Here is a 20,174-nt window from a genome sequence, read left to right on the forward strand (position 1 = left end):
TCTCTATAGGTGAAAGATCTGGACTGCAGGCTGGCCATTTCAGTACCTGGATCCTTCTCCTACGTAGCCATGATGTTGTGATTGCTGCAGAATGTGGTCTGGCATTATCGTGCTGAAAAATGCAGGGTCTTCCCTGAAAGAGATGACGTCTAGATGGGAGCATATGTTATTCTAGAACCTGAACATAGTTCTCTGCATTAATGGTGCCTTTCCAGACATGCAAGCTGCCCATGCCACAAGCGCTCATGCAACCCCATACCATCAGTGATGCAGGCTTCTGAACGGAGCGTTGATAACAACTTGGGCTATCCTTGTCCTCTCTGGTCTGGATGACATGGCGTCCCAGTGTTCCATAAAGAACTTCAAATCGTGACTCATCTGACCACAGAACAGTCTTCCATTTTGCCACACTCCATTTTAAATGACCCCTGAATAAAAACTGAATGCAATGATGTGGAGATGGCAAATGTCAATATTTTATTCGTAATATAACGTAGATGACAGATCAAAAGTTTAATCTGAGTAAATGTAACATTTTAAAGGAAAAATATGTTGATTCAAAATTTCACAGTGTCAACAAATTCCAAAAAAAGTTGGGACAAGTAGCAATAAGTTGCTGGAAAAAGGAAATTGAGCATATAACGAACAGCTGGAAGACCAATTAACACTAATTAGGTCAATTGACAACATGATTGGGTATAAAAAGAACTTCTCAGAGTGTCAGTGTCTTTCAGAAGCCAAGATGGTTAGAGGATCACCAATTCCATCATTGTTGTGCAGAAAGACAGTGCAGCAATACCAGAATGGTGTTACCCAGCGTAAAATAGCAAAGACTTTTAAGTTATCATCATCAACCGTGCATAACATCATCAAAAGTTTCAGAGACTCTGGAACAATCGCTGTGCGTAAGGGTCAAGGCTGTAACTCTCTACTGGATGCTCGTGATCTCCGGGCCCTTAAACGTCATTGCAACTCAAACAGGAATGCCACTGTCAAAGAAATAACAGAATGGGCTCAGGAATACTTCCAGAAAGCATCGTCAGTGAACACAATCCACCGTGCCATCCGCCGTTGCCAGCTGAAACTCTACAGTGCAAAGAGGAAGCCATTTCTAAGCAAGCTCCACAAGCTCAGACGTTTGCACTGGGCCAGGGGTCATTTAAAATGGAGTGTGGCAAAATGGAAGACTGTTCTGTGGTCAGATGAGTCACAATTTGAAGTTCTTTATGGAACACTGGGACGCCATGTCATCCGGACCAGAGAGGACAAGGATAGCCCAAGTTGTTATCAATGCTCCGTTCAGAAGCCTGCATCACTGATGGTATGGGGTTGCATGAGCGCTTGTGGCATGGGCAGCTTGCATGTCTGGAAAGGCACCATTAATGTAGAGAACTATGTTCAGGTTCTAGAACAACATATGCTCCCATCTAGACGTCATCTCTTTCAGGGAAGACCCTGCATTTTTCAACACGATAATGGCAGACCACAATCTGCAGCAATCACAACATCATGGCTACGTAGGAGAAGGATCCAGGTACTGAAATGGCCAGCCTGCAGTCCAGATCTTTCACCTATAGAGAACATTTGGCGCATCATAAAGAGGAAGGTGCAACAGAGAAGGCCCAAGATGATTGAACAGTTAGAGGCCGGTATTAGACATGAATGGGAGAGCATTCCTATTTCTAAACCTGAGAAACTGGTCTCCTCTGTCCCCAGACGTCTGTTGAGTGTTGGAAGAAGAAGGGGGGATGCCACACAGTGGTAAAAATGGACTTGTCCCAACTTTTTTGGGATTTGTTGACGCCATGAAATTTGGAAACAACAGATTTTTCCCTTACAATTATACATTCTCTCAGTTTAAACTTTTGATCTGTGATCTGTGTTCTATTCTGAATAAAATATTAGATGTTGGCACCTCCACATCATTGCATTCAGTTTTTATTCACAATTTGTTTAGTGTCCCAACTTTTTTGGAATCCGGTTTGTAGTTGTGATTGTGCTTGATCAAGCTTTGGAACCTTGAAGTATCCTCAGAGGTTATCATCTGAGCAGATGCACTTTATTTTTATGGTCAGCTTCACCTGTTCTTTAGTGATCACATAACTGAGATCAGTTGCATAAAAACAGGACGTTATTTAAAATGATCTGTTTCTTTTTACACTGTTGTCCCATTGTGAGTTGTACAATCTTCTACAATAACACAAAGGGTTATTACATTTAACCAAATTAAATGTAACAGATTGTTGGTGTGTACATTTAGTTTTTCATGTTTGTTATAATCCTCAAGTGTTCTGACATTCTTTATGTTTGATGTTTCTTTTCCTTAGATCCTCACCGTCACTATGCCTGTGGTGTCGTCTTCCTAGAGCTACTGTTATGTACAATTATTTAATACTTTTTTAATGTGATGACAATAAAATACCTTTATAAACCATATTTCTCTGTCCTGTTTCAATAATAACCTAATTAATCAAAAACACTAATCTGACTAAATAAAACCAAGGGACACAGTCTGGGTGCTCATATCTAACCTCTTACTATTTTTGGTTAAATTTTTTATTTTGTATTTAATGCAAAATGCCAAGAATCTGATTTTTTTTTTTTTTTTCCTAAACACCAAACCTATGAAGTGGGCTGGAACTCTGCTTTCACTTGCAAACTTTTAAGGAACAAAATAAAATGTTATTTATGCCAAAAAGTCATGTTCAGGTGTTTGAAGTAACAAATTCAAAACAAGGAACCGTCACGTGTTCGGACCTCTTTCCATGTGAAAATGTAACATCTAATGAGGAACTATTGTCACAGGTATGGTATTAATCACCCATAATCCCTTGCTGCTGCACACAAAGCTCAACAAGGCTGTGTGTGGTTGGAGTTGGAGAATGAGGTGCTCAGTGGGGTGGTCCTTGGATGTCTAATTAGTTGGTGCATCAAACACCACCCCAGCAGGATGCCCTCAAGAACAGTCGATAGAAATTATACCTCTGTAAGGTAACAAGATAACTTCAATATATTCAAATGAACATTTTAAAATCTTATGGAATGAAATCTACAGTTTTTTGTAAGTTGACTTGAATAATAATAAAAAAAAACAACAAATAAGTTAACAACAACTCCACAGCTGAGTTCAGTCATCAATGTTTGAAGCTTCTGGTGCATTAATTCAAAAGCACAAAAAGTGTTTGTTCAAGGCAGATCCATCCATCCATCCATCCATCCATTTTCTTCCGCTTATCCGGGGTCGGGTCGCGGGGGTAGCAGCGTAAGTAGGGAGGCCCAGACTTCCCTCTCCCCAGCCACTTGGGCCAGCTCTTCCGGGGGAATCCCGAGGCGTTCCCAGGCCAGCCGAGAAACATAGTCCCTCCATCGTGTCCTGGGTCTTCCTCTGGGCCTCCTTCCGGTGGGTCGTGTCCGGAACACCTCACCAGGGAGGCGTCCAGGAGGCATCCTAAACAGATGCCCAAGCCACCTCAACTGGCTCCTCTCGACATGGAGAAGCAGCGGCTCTACTCTGAGTCTCTCCCAGATGACCGAGCTTCTCACCCTGTCTCTAAGGGAGAGCCCAGACACCCTGCGGAGAAAACTCATTTCAGCCGCTTGTATCCGAGATCTCATTCTTTCGGTCACAACCCAAAGCTCATGACCATAGATGAGGGTAGGAACGTAGATTGATCGGTAAATTGAGAGCTTCGCCTTGACTCAGCTCTCTCTTTACCACGACAGACCTGTACAGCACCTGCTTCACTCCAGACACTGCACCTATCCGCCTATCGATCTCACGCTCCATTTTTTCCTCATTTGTGAACGAGACCCCAAGATACTTGAACTCCTCCACTTGGGGCAGGACCTCCTCCCTGATCCAGAGAGGGCACTCTACCCTTTTCCGGCTCAAGACCATGGCCTCGGATTTGGAGGAACTGATCTTCATCCCGGCCGCATCGCATTCGGCTGCAAACCGCTCCAGCGAAAGCTGTAGATCACGATCTGATGAATCCAACAGGACCACATCATCTGCAAAAAGCAGAGACGCAATCCTAAGGCCACCAAAACAGATCCCCTCAACACCTTGGCTGCGCCTAGAAATTCTGTCCATAAAAGTTATGAACAGAATCGGTGACAATTCTGTTCAAGGCAGAATGAGAACAAATATTAAATATGAACATCTGGGCAGCATGACTGATAAGTGGTCAGCACTGTTGCCTCACAGCAAGAAGGTCCTGGGTTCAATCCCAGGTTTGGACCTGTGGACTTTCTGTGTGGAGTTTACATGTTCTTTGGTTTGCGTGGGTTTACTCCAGTTTCCTCCAACAGCCCAAAAACATGCATGTTAGGCTGCCTTCAGGCCCAGGCCTCACTTGTAAAAGAGATCTGTGATCTCAATGGGATTTACCTGGTTAAATAAAGGTTCATAAATAAAAATATCCAGCAACTTCACACGGCCATTGAAGAGTGGACCAGCAGGCCACACTCAACAACCTGATCAACTCTGCAAAGGAGATGTGTTGCACTGTGAGGCAAATGGTCACGCCAGATACTGAATGTTTTTTTTTAGCTCCTCTCCAAAAAAAAAAAAAAAAAACCAGTAGAAGTAAACAGCACATTTTAGAGTGGCCTTTTGTTGTGGTCAGCCTAAGGCACACCTGTTAAATAATCCTGCAGTCTAATCAGCATCTTGATCTGCCACACCTGTGAGGTGGATGGATCATCTCTGCAGAGAAGTGCTCACTAACAGATTCACACAGATTTGTGAACAATATTTGAGCAACATTTACTTTTTATCGGTGCTGATAATGACAACTTGGTTTGAAATGGGATTTTGAAAAGTGAGGGAAGGATGAAAGAAGTGTGTTGAACTGTTAAAAAAGAAAAGCTATCAACAACAGATGAACATTATCTGAAAGTTATATTTAAAAGAAAATCTGTAAAAAAAAAAATCCAACACGGACCTGAAGATCTGAGAGATGCATTATCCTTCAGCTGATCATCAAATGTTCAGCTAGTTCAGCTAGCTCATTCGCCCCACTCTGGGCCCATGAGCAAGGCCCTTAACCCCCACCATGTGCTCCCTAAAACAGGTCTCTCTTGAAAATGAGTTCTCATGGCTCAATGAGACTACCTGGATAAATAAAGGCTAAATGAAAAAAAAAATAATAGCACACCTTGTTGGTGCTAAAATACTGTTGTTATCCATCCATCATCTTTTACCAGCTTCTTCCTTCCATGGCCACAGGGGTCACTGGTGCCCATGTCCAGCCTTCACTGTTTGAGAGGCCGGGGACACCCTGGACAGGTCTCCAGTCCAATGACAAGGACACATAGAGACAAACAACCATTCACTCTTTCACTCACACCTAGAGACAGTTTAGAGTTACCAATCAGACTAACATGTATGTTTTTGGTCTGTGGGAGGAAACTGGAGAAAACGCATGCACGGAGAGAACATGCAAACTCCACCCAGAAAGGATTCTAGCCAGGATTCAATCCGGCGACCTTCACACAGAGAGGTTCTAACTACTGCGCCACCGTGCCGCCCTTTTTATATTCATTGATTACCTAAATAAAATAAAATGATTTTTGGTAACAGGATGCCGGTTAAAAAAAAAAAAAGATCCTTTTTTAACTAGTTTTTTTGTTAAGTCTTAAGAAGTCTTTTCAGGCTTGAATAATTCACAGATCAAACCACATACATTTCTCTGAAAATGTTGAGGTACTGGTTAAAAAAAGTAAAAGCAACAATAGTTCAAGGGGGAATAAAAGGTTTAGAAAGCCTGGAAATCTATTGCTTAAGATTACAGGGAAATGCTGAAACTAGATTATTGTGCATCCAGTAACCACACTTAACTGGTTGGCTGGTTTTGTATAAAATAATTTTGTTTTTAGACTGACCAGAGCTAACCATACCAATGGATTCCAGCCAAGAGCAATGAAGTGTTGAGCAGTTCCTGATCCAGTTGGCTGGTTCGTTACAAGGTTCACACTTTGAACCTTAAACGTTTTCTTCCATGGGAAAAAAAGGATGAGGCAGTCACTTCTTTATTTATGGATCTGCTCTGGCTGTCCATTTAATGACGTTGGTTACGTACTGTAACCCCAGATTCTATGATTATAGGCGTAGCCCTTTAAGAGCTGTCGCTGGTGGGTTTTATTCATAAGGCGCTCAGCGCTGCACTGAAAACTTTAGTTCATGCCCACCTGCTCTGTGGGCCTCTCCCCCATATAAATTACGGTGAGACCGGGAATCAGCTCCCAAATAGTTTTTTCTTCAGCCATTTAGGAACCAGTGAGGCCCAGAGCTTAAAGGGCTACGCCTATACTCATAGAATCTGGAGTTACAGTACGTAACCAACGTTCTATTTCGTATAGGCTTTGCCCTTTAAGGACTGTCTCTGGTGGGTTAAAGGCGAAGCAGGATATAGTCTATGCCTCACTGGGTCCACACGGACACAACATGAAGCACCTGCTTGCACAAAAAAAAAAAAAAAAATTCCATCACTCAGCCTTCTGTGTGCATAATTACGCGCTGCGTAATTGCGTGCTCCATGCGCAGGAGCGCACCGGAGAAAAGATCTCTGGTGAGGAAAAAAGGCTGAGATAGCAGACCTGCTGCTGTGAATAGGAACAACAGAGGATACGAATTGTAACAGTGTAACGATGAACAGAGCAGACCAACAGCTCCTCAGGATGAACTGATTAACAATGATAAAATCAGCAGTCATGAACTTGTGACTGATAATAAATATCTCACACTGCGACTGCATGCAGGCAGGTGTGAGCTCAAAAGTGAGGCTCCATGAAACAAATAATAATAATTCTGTCAGAACCCTGAGAACAGAATGGGTCATGGAGAAAGTAGAAACATCACGTAGATAAAAACGAATAATTGAACATGGTGATGACCAGGCAGCCGCCATACAAATATCCTCCACTGTCATCCCTCAATGCAGAGCCATGGAGGATGAAAACCCTCTGGTGGAATGCGCTGAGATTCTCTGGAGGATCCAGTCCAGATGAACTGTAAGCTTCAGAAATAGCCTCACACAACCAGTGTGAGAGACGCTGGGTGGATAGAGGACGTCCTGAAGAGCTGTTCCAGTAATGCATGAACATACGCTGAAAATGGCGCAGTGCGGCTGTGTGCGCCACGTAACATGAAAAATGCACGCATGGGACAGAAGGAGGTGAGATGTTGCTTCCTCCTCAGAATTATGAGGAAGAGGATAAAACCCATCAATAAAATTAATGTTGCTTCAGTGTGTAACTTTGCAAAAACTATGTCTGACTCCGTACTTTTTTCCAACCCCCTCCTCAACCTGTCCAGCGATGACATGTTTAGCTAAATGTTGGCTTTCAACTGCTGGGCATCCAGGTGGTGCTCTGAAAACAACGTAGGATTTGTAGACAACTGGAGTGCATTTTGGGAAAAACCCGGTCTGATGCAGAGAGATGGAATCCATCCCACCTTAAATGGAGCAGCACTTCTCTCTAAAAACTTAGCTGATTCAATTAGACATCCGGGTTGTTGACAATTAATGGTCCAGTCTAGAAATCAGTCCAGGAAGCAAAGATTTAGTCTTCCACATCTCTCTGCTGCTTCTTCGTTACCCACCCAAAACCCCACTGAAACAGTGCTATCTCACCCACGGCTCAAATCAAATAAACCAAAAATCAGCCCTAAAAATATTAACCTTAAAAATTGTATTTAAATTAACACAACTACTTTCCCAGAACAAAATAATAAAATCATTAAATGTGGACTATTGAACATCAGATCTCCAGATCTCCTTCCTCTAAATCCCAATGACCTGATAACTGATCATCATATTGATTTATTCTGTCTGACAGAAACCTGGCTAATGAATCATCCATCCATCCATTTTCTTTACCCACTTATTCCATTTTGGGTCATGGGGGTCGCTGGTGCCCATGTCCAGCAATCACTGTGCGAGGGGCGGGGTACACCCTGGATGAGTCGCAAGTCCATCACTGGGACACATAGAGACAAACGAGACAAACAACCATTCACTCTCTCACTCACACCTAGGGACAATTTAGAGTTACCAATCAGCCTAACATGCATGTTTTTGGTCTGTGGGAGGAAACCGGAGCACCCGGAGAAAACCCACGCATGCACGGAGAGAACATGCAAACTCCACCCAGAAAGGCCCCTGGACCGGGGTTTGAACCAAGGACCTGCTCGCTGAGAGGCAGCAGCTCTACCAGTTGCGCCACCGTGCTGCCCGGCTAATGAATCCACTCCACCTAATTATTTAAATTTTCATGTTCCTAGAACAACTGGTTGAGGCGGAGGTGTAGCTTCTATTTTTCAGTCGGGACTATTAATACTGAACCAGTATTATGATACTTTGGAGTTGCTGTCTCTAAGTCTTTCCCATCCTAAATGGAAAATGGAATGGTCACTCTCACTAGTTGTTATATATCGTCTACCAGGCTCCTATGCTCAGTTTTTGAATTCTCAGAATGCTTAACTGACTTACTACTAAATACTGATAAAGTCATAATAATGGATGATTTCAATACTCATGTAGCTGTTGAAAGTGATAGCTCAAGCATAGCCTTTAAAAACTTAATAGTGTTAAAGACGGGAGCCGCTGCGGGCCACCGGATCCGGAAACCCCCCAGCTCACGTCTTTACCCCCGGCTCAAACCCTCCTCAGAAGTGGCAACTATACTAATCAATAAATCAAGGAAACATCAATTAAGTTTTATCAATTGTATTAGAAAAAGGCAGTAAAATATTACAATTTACAGCGCTGGACTCTATTCAGTCTGTGACACGTTCACAGACCCGGAAGACGGCCCTAGGCTCCGCCCTTCACAGAAGGGGGAGCTCAACCTGTCAGTGTATGAGGGGGCGGGACTATGTGTGGTCTTATGTGTACTGACGTGTAAGGAAAACATGAGACGGTGCTTTAAAGCCTTTCCTACGTGATGTGGCAAGCTGATTAAACTATTTCTTGACAGATATTGAATTATCAGGGAGACTCTCTTAAGAGTTTTCTGGCCCAGTTTAACCCAGTCAGAACCGGGTCACAATTTCATTATAATCCCGTCTCTGAGCAGATCAAAACATAAGACCAGTCTAAATAGGAACTATCTTAACAACTCCCCCTGGGCGTGAGTCCCAAAAGGGGTTCTCTCGCATAAAACTCCCAGTTCAATACCGCCAGATAAGCAAGCAAGTAATCACTTTCCTCTGGTTGAATGTGAACTACTCCTTATATGTTGGCAGGAGATGCCTACAGGCCATAGCGGGTGTGACCTGGCAGCCTCAGGTCAAAATAAGATGTCAGAGCTGACGGCTAACGTGTGACCTGCCAGCCCTCAGGCTGCCTGACCCAGCATCTGGACATCTGCCTAGGAATTCAGCATCTCCCAGGTAATAATAATAATAATAATCATTTTATTTAAAAAGCGCCTTTCATGACACCCAAGGACACTTTACAGTAAGAACAAAGATCAACAGGAATAAATTACATAAAGAATATAAAATACATAAAGAATATAAAATGCATAAAGAATATAAAATACATAAAGAATATAAAATACATAAAGAATATAAAATACATACAGAATATAAAATACATACAGAATATAAAATACATACAGCAAAGTTAAGGATAAGTGAGTCTAAAGAGATATGTTTTCAGAGCAGTCTTGAATATAGAAAGAGAGGTGGTGTTTCTTAAGTCAGGGGGTAGAGAGTTCCAGAGATGAGGGGCAGAGCAGGTGAAGGCCCTTCTCCCCATGGTGGAGAGGCGGGCAGAGGGTACATGGAGGTGTAGTGAAGAGGAGGATCTGAGAGAGCGAGAGGGGATGGAGATGTGTAAGAGGTCAAATAGGTACGGAGGGGCAAGGTTGTGGATAGCTTTGAAAGTGAGAAGAAGAATTTTGAAGATGATGCGTGATTTAACCAGGAGCCAGTGGAGCTGCTGCAGGACTGGAGTGATGTGGTTATAGGAGGAGGTTTGAGTAATGACACGGGCAGCTGAGTTCTGGACCAATTGCAGCTTCTGGAGAGATTTGTTGGGGAGGCCATAAAGAAGGGAGTTGCAGTAGTCAATCCGAGAAGTCACAAGACTGTGCACAAGGATGGCTGTGGAGCGGGGTGTGAGAGAAGGGCGGAGATGGTTAATATTTCGGAGATGGAGGCACACCAAGTTACATTGTTTATGTGTGAAGTGAAGGAGAGAGTGGTGTCGAGGATGACACCAAGACTCTTGACCTGATGCGAGGGGGATAGCAGAGAGTTGTTAAGGGGGTTGAGAAGATTTTCTGATTTTGAAAGAGAGTTTTTGGTACCGACAAGAATGATTTCTGTTTTGTTACTGTTTAGTTGTAGGAAATTGTTTGAAAACCAGTGATTTAGCTCATTGAGACAGTCGGTGAGAATGGAGGGTGGGTGGGTGGAGTTTGGTTTTGTTGACAAGTAGAGCTGTGTGTCATCAGCATAACAGTGAAAATGGACACCAAATTTATGGAAGATGTGACCTAGAGGAAGGAGGTAAATGATGAAGAGGAGGGGTCTGAGGACAGAACCTTGGGGGACACCCGTGGAGACGGGGGAAGACTGGGAACGAAAGGATTTGAGCTGAATGAATTGAGTGCGGTCAGAGAGATATGATTTGAACCAGCCTAACCAGGTGTGGTGGTATACACCCAAAACTTCCAAATACCTACTCATTCTCATCATCACACCCTTGACCTGGTTCTGACCTATGGCATCGAGATTAATAAATTAGTAATATTTCCTCAAAGTCCTATTCTGTCCAACCATTTTTTAATAATCTTTGAGTTTACATTAAATGGCTTCACAATCACTAGGAGTAAATTTCACCTTAGCAGGTGCTTATCAGAAAACATTGCAACCAAATTTAAAGATTCACTTCTATCAATGTTTTCCTCTGTCTTGCAGAGTAAAACATCAGAGAGCAGTGACTTAGATCATCTAGTTGATAATTTTACAACTATGCTGCAAACTTCACGTGGTAAAGCTGCTCCGCTGAAAAAGAAAATAATCAATCAATGGAGGTTAGCTCTATGGTTCAATTTTCAGTTGTGTACTTTAAAACAGACTGCTAGAAAGAAAATGGCGCTCCACTAACGTTGAGGAATCTTACTTATCCTGGAGAGATAGCCTTCTAACTTACAATAAAGTGCTTCGTAAAGCTAGAACTTTATATTATTCATCTTTAGTTGATGAGACTAAAAATAACAGGTTCCTTTTCAGTACCATAGCTAGTCTAATGAAAAATCATCTCTCTGTTGATTCATGTAGCCCTACAACTGTAAGCAGTGATGACTTCATGAGATTCTTTATAAATAAAATAGTTTCAATTAGGGGAAAAAAATAAAACCAATATTCCTAGTATTGCCTCTGGTTATGTCAGATGAGACAACTTGAAAAATGTCATTAGAACCTGATTTATGTTTGGACAGTTTTTGTCCTGTTGAGCTCTCTGAATTGTCAAAAATAATAACCTCATCCAAACCATCCACATGTCTGCTAGATCCCATCCCAACCAGGTTATTTAAAGACGTATTTCTCTTAATTAATAACCATGTCTTGGATCTGCCTAATTTGTCTCAAATAAATTATTACGTACCACAGAGCTTTAAGACTGCTATAATTAAACCCTTACTTAAGAAACATAACCCTGACTCAGGAATCCTAGCCCATTATAGACTTATATCTAATCTAACATTCATCTCAAAATTTCTAGAGAAAATAGTCACTTGTCAGTTACATGATCATCTTCTTAGAAATAATCAGTTTGAAGAGTTTCAGTCAGGGTTTAGAGCTCACCACAGCACAGAAAAAGCACTGGTGAAAGTTACTAATGATATTCTCATGGCCTCTGACAACGGACAGGTGTCTACACTGGTCCTGTTAGACCTCAGTGCTGCATTTGATACAGTTGATCACAATATTCTACTACAGAGACTTGGATATGATATTGGAATTACAGGAATGGCTCTAAGTTGGTTTAAATCATATTTATCTGATAGATTCCAGTTTGTAAATGTGAATAATGAATTGTCATCTTACACCAAAGTTAGTCATGGAGTTCCTCAAAGTTCAGTGCTTGGACCAATACTCTTTACTTTATATATGCTTCCATTAGGTAATGTTATTAAACAGCATGGGATAAATTGTCATTGTTATGCTGATGATACACAATTATATTTGTCCATGAAACCCAATGAATCCAATCAGCTACTTAGACTACAAGCATGACAAAGTTTACTGAACTTGAACTGAACTTGAACTTGGACTACTGTATCCCTACTTGGTGGGTTTTCACTTATCGTGGGTGGGCGTGGTCCCAAACACCCACAATAAATGAGGGACTAATGTATTCCTTTTGTCAGTTTTAAATTAATTCAGTGAACTTTGTGAGTTTTTCTTAATGTTTTCAGTTATGTTGGTGCAACGATGGTTTGTTCCACTTTGGAGTAAGCTGTTTGGGGAAGAATCAGTTTTGTCTTGTGTGTTTCCTTGACTGATGAAGCCTTCTGGATGGAAGGTGAAACGTTTCAGCACCCAAAAAAAAAAAAAAAAACTGTCCAGATGACCTGACTGAACATTGTTGGATTTGTGGAAGTACACGTTGCGGTTCGGGCTGTGTTAAAGTTGATGGAAGAGCCTTTTCAGGTGGATAGTAACAGGTGGCTGCCTTTAAATTTGATATGAGGGGAAGAAAAAACACCTATTTATTGACTCATCACTGAAAGCTCCTCCAGCTCATTGTCGTCAACTCTCCCTCACTTCATCTGTCACCCCCGCCTCCTTTATGCCTTTTATCCCCCTCTCCACCTGCCCCGTGACACCCCTCCATTTGTCCAATGAGGTCATCCCTGTGTTCTCCCTAATCCTCAGAGGTGCTCGTCTTTCGGCTTCTGCTTAATCCACCAGTGGCTTCCTGCCCTGATCACTCACACACACACACACACACCCATGCACAGATGCAGTTATTCTTGTAAAGTACGCTCAGACTCACAGTAATTCCACAGCATGCATGCACACATTGTCAGGCAGTCACTTTTATATATTTATATTTATACACACACATAATGCTACTCCACCTCTTGGTATAAAGGCCCTTGTTCCTGTGCATTTGTCATACTGTTCGTCTCTGTCCGTCTCGTGTATCGGCTGCTACCACTCCTTCACTCAGGTACGTTTGATTTTAATCACATCTTTCTTGTTTTGTTCTTCCTGGACAGTGAATGTGGAGTGAAAAACAGCTAAAGGGAAAATATTGTTGCTCAGCCACTGCTTCTCATTCATATAATCACAGGGTCATCCATCACAGCAACTACTGGGTAATTGCTTTCTTTTTGCTAATGAGAGTCAGTGTTAGTGTTATATATACACAATAAATTAGATATTTTGCTAACAAACAGACAGAGATTTGACTCCAAACCATTAATAATAACATTTTTAACATAGCTCTTCCACAATCTGTTGGCTCTTAATTGTGTTGCAGATGACTCAGCTACAACCACACCAAAGTTTATCTTGATTGTTAAAATTGGTTGAATTATAGCCATGCTTGTGTTTGCTAAGATTGATTGGCTGTGGCAGCCATCTTGGATTGGGTTGACCTCAAACATTATGCATTTATAGGTGTATAACTAATGATTATTTCCTGGATGTTTCATTAAAACTTGTTCTGTTGTTCATGAAATATTTTACTAACAGACAGAAAGCGTTGACTCGAGCTAGTTAAATGCATAATTTTAAACTAAGATATTGCACAATCTGTTAGTGCTCAGAACATGTGTTGTTATCAGTATCAGCTACTGCCGCACACAGTTTTATCTCATTATCCATCAGATAAACTGAGCAGAAGCCATTGTAGTGTTCGCTAAGTTCAGCTGGCTGCGACGGCCATCTTGAATTAGCCTGAGTGCAAAAATATGTAGTAGTAGGGATGTGCGTGCACATCCAATGATTACATTCTGCAAGTTTATTAAAATGTATTCAGTTATTGATGAGATGGGCAGCACGGTGGCTCATTTGGTACTGTTGACTCTCAGCGAGAAGGTTGCCAGTTCAAATCCCAGCTGGATGAACTTTCTGGGTGGAGTTTGCATGTTCTCTCCGTGCATGCATGGGTTTTCTCCAGGTACTTCCACAGACCAAAAACATGCATGTTAGTCTGATTGGTAACTCTAAACTGTCTCTAGGTGTGAGTGAGAGAGTGAATGGTTGTTTGTCTCCATGTGTCCCTGTAATGGACTTGAGACCTGTCCAGGGTGTCCCCCACCTCTCGCACAGTGACTGCTGGACATGAGCACCAGTGACCCCGGCGACCCAAAAAGGAAGAAGTGGGTAAAGATAGTGGATGGATTTATGAGATATTTTAGTAACGGATAGAAACACAAACATACCCACCCCCCCTGAGTGTTTAGTCTTTTGTACTTTGTGTATTTCAACATGTTTTTTTTCTCTGTTCTCTTGAGCCTAGTACTCAGGAGTCTCCCTTTAATCACTTATGAGTTAGATTGTTGGACACGTTATATTTCCTCACACGCAAACACTTTTGTCCTTGACCACTATGGCTTCCTCCCCCCTGGAACAAGACTCTTCTCCCAAATCCCCTGTATTTTCTTTTTTTATCCCCACCTGCACACTTCTCCATTTAGCTTCAAATGGGCATTTCCAATTGTCCCACAAGAGGTGTTGAAATGTACACTTCTCATTCATCCGTCCATTGTTTTTCCATACCCTCTCTCCCCACCCATGCTGGGGTTTTTTAAAATAGGTTTTGCTTGTATACACCCCACGGGGTGAATTATCACCTCTGACCAGATTTGCATTAGCAAGATGCAGTTGCTTTGTGTGTCGACTTTTTTTGGTGGCAACTAAAAAAAGGGTTGTGGTGTGAAGTTCAAGTAGTTCTCAGTAGCAGCAGAGTTAAATCAACTTGTGCTCCATAGCAAAATGTCTACATTCATGGACTGTTTTAACACCTGTAGGATTTTAGGCGAGTCCAGGTAATTTCTTCAGCACCTTTGACTCTGCTTTCTGTTTCTAACCTCGTAGACAACAAAGTGTCTCCACTTACTGGCATCATACCCTTTTTCTTCTGGCAGTTAGCAAGGAAAATTGGCTAAGTTTGAACTTTACCCATATTGAATTGATGACATGTGATTGCTTTGGCTCTGTATAGATAGAGAGAAAGCAAAGTAGCAGCACATGGAGGATTTGAGACTTACAAAGACTTACTGTGCTGCTGAAAGATACCATACATGCTATGCCAAGTTGTTGGACCTGGTATGGCAGCTGGAACCGCAGCACACAGAGGGCAAACAGAGCAGAGCTGAACAGTAGTGTCCCAGAACATTTTTGTAAACTTAATTAATGATCTCAGTGGATTTATTTCCTGGTAAAGTAAAGATTTCAATAAAAACAGTAACCGACAGCCATGGCTCCTGTCTATGTGTCTGACCGCAGCTGACCATGAGGAAACACCTGCTGGACTCTGCTGCTGTATAAAAGTCTGCAGACACATTGTATATCTGTGCATGTAGTCCGTCTTGAATGAGTCCTTACAAGTTAAACCGGTTAAAAATCTTCTCCTGCCAGCGAGTGTGGTTCTTTTAGTAAAGTTCAAATATGGGATTTTTTTTATCCAACACTGTGCAGTCGTATTTAAAAACTGGTCTAAAAGGTAGAAGTGTTTGGCGGTCCAACACCAAATATTAGCTGTGCCAAGTTAGAAATACTCTTCACTTCCAGTTTAGAAGAAAAATTCTGTACTCGGTTACACTGAGGTGTGCAATCTGAAGAGGTTTGAGGCATAAAGCATTCATCTTATAACAGAGAGACACATGGAGTAAAAGAGTAAATGATCCACAACTTATGCAGCAGTTTTATCTTCTACATGTTTTACATGAGTGTTCCACATTCACCCCTTTTTACACACCATGTAAAGCACATTTTTATATTCATATTCATACACTGATAAGTGTGTGGGTGGGTGTAGCAGGGTATTAAGGGTGTAGTGTCTTGCTCAAGGACATTTTGACATGCTTCAGAGATCGGAAATTGAACAGCCAACCCTCCAATCAGGGGACAACCACCTTACAGGGCTAAGCTGCCCCCCAAAAGTTAGTTTAATGAATCCTAAGATTAAGGTTAATTAATGCTACCTAAATTAAGATATGGAGCACCGTTCTCAATTGTGTTGCATGTTTTGATGCGTTTGTGTAGGAGTTGTTCCGAAGCTCCAGTAGAAATGAAAAGTTTTGGCAAAACTGGAAGATTATGGTAAATGGTAAATGGTAAATGGAGCTTACTTCTATAGCGCCTTCCAGCCCCCTATGAGGGGCCCCAAGGCGCTTTACAGTACCAGCCATCCACCCATTCACACGCACATTCATACACCGGTGGCGGTAGGCTGCCATGCAAGGCGCCATCCAGTCCCACCGGGAGCAACTCGGGGTTAAGTGTCTTGCCCAGGGACACAACGGCACATGGTGTGGGAAGTCGGGATTCGAACCTCCAACCTTCTGATCAGAGGTCGGCTGCCACTACCACTGCACCACGGCCGCCCACAACTGAATTATCAACTGAACAGTAATAAAAAAACATGTTAGCTTCTGTTTGGCATAGTAACTGCGTAACATGAACATGTGTTGCTGCTTTAAATTATCCAGCCTGTAATGGAAGTAATATTGGACCTTGGACATATCCGAGTGCCAAACTTAGATTGTCACAGTTTGTCGGCTGCTTGTCACTGAATTATTGAACGTATCAAACTGCGAGTCAGGAGTTCATGTGGGAAGTTTCAGGTTTGAATAAAATTCTAACATAAAATCTAGACAGTTGTATGGTTTTGCTTATTTTTAAGTGAAAAGCAAATAGTTGTAGTGAAGAAATGTTGAGCAGTAAAATAGCTTTAATCAGATTTGTCTTTTCGAAACCACATTTATTAAAATAACAGAAGCGTCAGAGCAAGAGGAGACAGTGAGGGTAAAATAAAAGGCTTGAGTGGTGGAGACCAGAACGTGATAGAAACACAATCTTCTTTGCTCTCTGTGTGACCCCCTGTTACATTCTCACCTGTTGGCGCTTCATCAATCAGCCCGTGCCCCCCGGCCAGGATGGTGTCAGCAGCACACGCCCTTGGATAACGTCTGTCTGTGTGAGCTTTCATGTCAGAACAATGGCAGCTCAGCTGGACAATTTATGGCCAAACGTACCTCTGTGTGTTTCTCCATCTCCAAAGAGATTAATCACCAAAGATAGAAGGTACAGTGAGGATGAACTCCGACCTTAATACCCACAGCACAGTGTTTCTAAAACTTTCACTTCAGAGGGACTAGATTTTAATCAGACGCAGAAAATTCACATTTTGTATAGTTTAATGTTTAAGCATAATAAACAAAAGTGGAAAGTTCCTGGAGAAACGTTGACGTGGACTGTCGCATTACGACCGTTTTAAATGTTTAATTTGACAGTAAGTGTTGGGGTTTACTCTCAGCTACCACCATACCACATTTCAGCTCAACATGGCAAAAAAAATCAAAGAGTTATTTATTTATTTTTTCTTTTAAGCTATGGTGGCCATCTTGGATTTTTTATTTGAATTCAGTATGTGATGGGGAACATTTTCAACCACACCAAAATTCAGCTTTATGTGTAAATAAAGCTGAATTTAAGTTATTTAAAATTCACTTTGATGGCCGTCTTGACCTTTTTAAATAATTTTTATTGGGCATTGCTCTCAGCTACTGCCACATCAAATTTCAGCTTAATATCTCTAAAAATGGCTGAGGTACAGTATTTTCCATTTTAACACAGGTGACCATCTTGGATGGGGGAGTGGTGGCGCAGAGGTTAGAGAGGTGGGCCTGTGATCCGAAGATCGCCGGTTCACGCCCCGGCCCCGACAACATCAAAATTGTGGGTGGGGTGGGTGAAACACCCACACTTGCCCCCACCCTCATTCACCCCACCCTGGGCCCATGAGCAAGGCCCTTAACCCCCACCATGTGCTCCCTAAACAGGTCTCTCTTGAAAATGAGTTCTCGTGGCTCAATGAGACTAACCTGGATAAATAAAGGCTAAATGAAAAAAAAAATGAAATGGGTATTTGATTCTATGAAAAAGTCTATGTCTATGAAAAATGATTAATAAAAATTGTGTCTTTGCAAATTACGTCACCATGGTAACTCGAAATGCCCATAAAAGTAAAAGCACACATCAGGGGGGTGAGCCGGTGGTTTTGATATAAAACTTGTGGAGGTCCACGTTGTGGTTTGGGCAGCATTAAAGTTGACGGAAGAGCGAGATATAAAGTTAAGGATCCCTTGTCAGGTGGATGATAATAGGTGGCTGCCTTACTATAACTAGTCCCCAAAAATATGTAGCAAAAAATGTCATAACAACGATAGTGTGGGAATCTGTGTTTAATGAAGTGTTTTGTGTCCAGATTTTGAGATGTTTGTGTTTTAGTTGTGTTGTCATCTTTTCAGCCTTCCCAGTGTGTTGTTCCTCAGGAGCTCCAGCTCCGGACACCCTCGTCTTTCCCCAGATGTTCATCATATGTCTTGTTAGCGTCATTGTGTTTCCTTGTGGTCTGTAGATTATGCCTCCCACATACGTTCATGCTCTGTTTTTCTCTGTCTCCTTGTTTCCATTTGTTATGTTCAGTACGTCTTGCTGCCACAACAGCTTTTTTTGTTGTTGTTGTTTCTCCTAAAATAAATAGTTCTTTATTTGATCCCTGAGCTCCCCATATCTGCCTGCACTGGGGTTCAATCCACACACAGAACATGAGGCCTCACACATCCGGACTTACTAAAACAATGTGTGCTCTCTAAAAAAGTTAAATCTGGTCCTCTGGACATTCAAAAAACAAAACAAAGCAAATCAACAATAAAATATAGAAACGTTTTGTCTTTCATCCGAGAGACTTCCTCAGTCTGAGGAGCTGTATTCAGCTCAGTCTCTTAAATAGCACCTTCTCAGAGTGGATCAACCAGTTTTGCTGCTGACAACCAAAACCAGCTGATCACATGCTCAAGAAGGACCATCAGCCTAACAATGGATCATTAGCACACTGATGGCTGTTTACTATTCACAGAGGGCTGAGTGATACTAGCAATCACAGCATTGTAAGAGGGGGACAGTTGAACACGGAGGCCTCCACCCCTGTTTAATGATGGACGGTTTCTTTTCACAAAGATGGCCTCCTTTACTCCTCTCTCAAACCATCGTTCCTCTCTGTCCAGGATGTGAACATCTTCATCCCTGAAAGAGTGACCGTTGGCCTGGAGATGAGTGTAGACCGCAGAGTCCTGGCCTGATGATGTTGATCTTCTGTGCTGGTCCATCCTTTTGGCCAGTGGCTGTTTTGTTTCCCCGATGTAAGACTGATCACAGCCCTCCTGACACTGAACAGCATACACAACATTGCTCTGTTTGTGCCGGGGGACTGGATCTTTGGGATGAACCAGTCTTTGCCGTAATGTATTTTGGGGTTTAAAAGCCACTGGGACGTTATGATTAGAAAATAAACGTCTCAATTTCTCTGATACTCCCTCAACATATGGAATGACCGCTGGTCTGGGTCTGGGTTCCTCCTTTTCACCTGTTGGCTGACTGGAGTCCTGTTTGGGTTTCTTCTCTGTTTTCAGGAAGGCCCAGTTAGGATATCCACATTGTTCTAGAGCCTGTCTTGTGTGGGATTTCTCCTTCTGCCTGGCTCCTGAGCTAGTGGGGACGCTGTCTGCTCTGTGATACAGAGTCCTGATGACTCCTAACTTGTGCTCCAAAGGGTGATGGGAGTCAAACTGCAAATACTGGTCTGTGTGGGTGGGTTTGCGGTACACCTCAGTTTGCAAATGTCCTCTATCAGAGACTGAGACCTCACAGTCCAAGAAAGCCAACCTGCCATTTTTTACATCTTCTCGTGTGAACTTGATGTATTTATCCACAGAGTTGATGTGGTCAGTAAAATGTTGGACTTCCTGAGATTTGATTTTAACCCAGGTGTCGTCAACATACCTGAACCAATGACTTGGTGGTGTCCCTGAAAAGGACGTCAAGGCTCTCTTTTCTACCTCCTCCATGTACAGGTTGGCAACAATAGGAGAAACTGGAGACCCCATAGCACACCCATGTTTCTGCCTATAATATT

At 42.3% G+C, this 20,174-nt stretch overlaps 1 protein-coding gene across 1 annotated transcript in view; it reads left to right on the forward strand.

Moving 5' to 3' along the window:
* pih1d1 (PIH1 domain containing 1) overlaps window positions 1-2,366 on the forward strand; it is a 26,785-nt gene extending 24,419 nt beyond the window's left edge. The window contains exon 11 of the mRNA XM_037689403.1: window positions 2,328-2,366. Coding sequence (XP_037545331.1) covers window positions 2,328-2,366 — 39 coding nt within the window. The remainder of the gene's footprint in view (window positions 1-2,327) is intronic.
* Window positions 2,367-20,174: the final 17,808 nt, after the last annotated feature.

The sequence above is a fragment of the Nematolebias whitei genome, chromosome 15 (assembly GCF_014905685.2).
Source record: "Nematolebias whitei isolate Nwh7 chromosome 15, NemWhi1, whole genome shotgun sequence".
In the NCBI taxonomy this organism is placed as follows: domain Eukaryota; kingdom Metazoa; phylum Chordata; class Actinopteri; order Cyprinodontiformes; family Rivulidae; genus Nematolebias; species Nematolebias whitei.